The sequence below is a fragment of the Tuber melanosporum genome (genome assembly GCF_000151645.1).
Source record: "Tuber melanosporum whole genome shotgun sequence assembly, scaffold_188, strain Mel28".
Lineage (NCBI taxonomy): Eukaryota > Fungi > Ascomycota > Pezizomycetes > Pezizales > Tuberaceae > Tuber > Tuber melanosporum.
Genome location: NW_003298850.1, coordinates 42,317 through 43,424, shown reverse-complemented (window position 1 = coordinate 43,424; position 1,108 = coordinate 42,317). Strand labels below are relative to the sequence as shown.

The following is a 1,108-nucleotide window of genomic DNA, read 5'->3' as shown; positions in this document are numbered from 1 at the left end:
TTTTTGCTATCATACACCTCCCCGACGTGCGAAGGTTGATAGCCCTATGTGAGAGACACCCTTGGGCACCCAGGGGGGGGGGGAAGGGGAGAACGTTTTGTGTACCATACCGGTACGGCGGTGCATGCTTAGGGAAGTTTATCATTGTTGTCTGTCTGATACTGCGCAAGATTGGGGCGCTACTCTACCGTAGATGAGTATATAAAACACCCGGCGCTCCCCTCTCTCCAGGTCAGAAGCTCCAACAGAACAGTCATCAACGAAACAACATCCATTATACCTCCTCCGCAAGAGACAAGTAACGGATTCGTCTTTGAGTCTCCAAGGTATGTCGTTCACTCCATCCATTCCTGAGACGGGACACATTTCCTGACACCCCTGGGTTCCCTCAGCTACGCCGATATCTCACCAAGATCTACCATGCCCACAATGCCCGTCCAGACCACCTACGTCGAGATTTCCCAACAGGCCATCGCTGCTGCCGATGCTGCTCTCAACGCCCCCGGACAGGCGGGAAATGCAGGCAAGCCACCCAGCACAACAGGCATCACCAGGTATATGGAACAAGCTACCCATGCCGATGGGACACCGGTCTACGGCAACCATCAGGCGAGGCCGAGGAAATGAATTACCGCCGCCGTATCGGTTGCTGGTAGGTTTCTCCGATTACCCGTGAGAATCTCTAGCTTACCCATGATATCGAATGCAGGTTTCTATCATATCATGTTCGGATTATTGTTGGGTTGCATGCTTCTGAGTTCGGGGGGTATTTTTTTATTATTATTATAAGGATTCTGTTATTTCATATGTCTGGTGCACTCAGCATAGGGTTTAGATTGGTATTTATGGAAAAGGGGAAATTGCCGAGTCCGGGCGTTTGATAAAAGCTTTATTCTTATTCTATTATTATTCTTACTGGTTCTTCAAGTTTTCCCTTTTCCTCATTTTTCTCTCTCTCTTTCATTATTCCCGTTCCTTTTTCTAAGCAGGAGGTAATTCTGTTTCGATTTTAACCCTAACCCCACTCCCCCCCTTTTCTTGATTTTTTTTTTTTAATGAGAAGCCATCATGGGCACAGGTGGGATTGGAAGAATGGCTTATTTTTTTT

The 1,108-nt window shown here is 47.6% G+C and overlaps 1 protein-coding gene; it reads left to right on the top strand.

Moving 5' to 3' along the window:
- The first annotated feature begins 252 nt into the window (after window positions 1–252).
- GSTUM_00003724001 (uncharacterized protein) lies at window positions 253–1,108 on the top strand. XM_002837355.2 has 3 exons: window positions 253–326; window positions 393–652; window positions 710–1,108. The coding sequence occupies exon 2, from the start codon at window positions 430–432 to the stop codon at window positions 625–627; it is 198 nt and encodes a 65-aa protein (XP_002837401.1). The 5' UTR covers window positions 253–326; window positions 393–429; the 3' UTR covers window positions 628–652; window positions 710–1,108.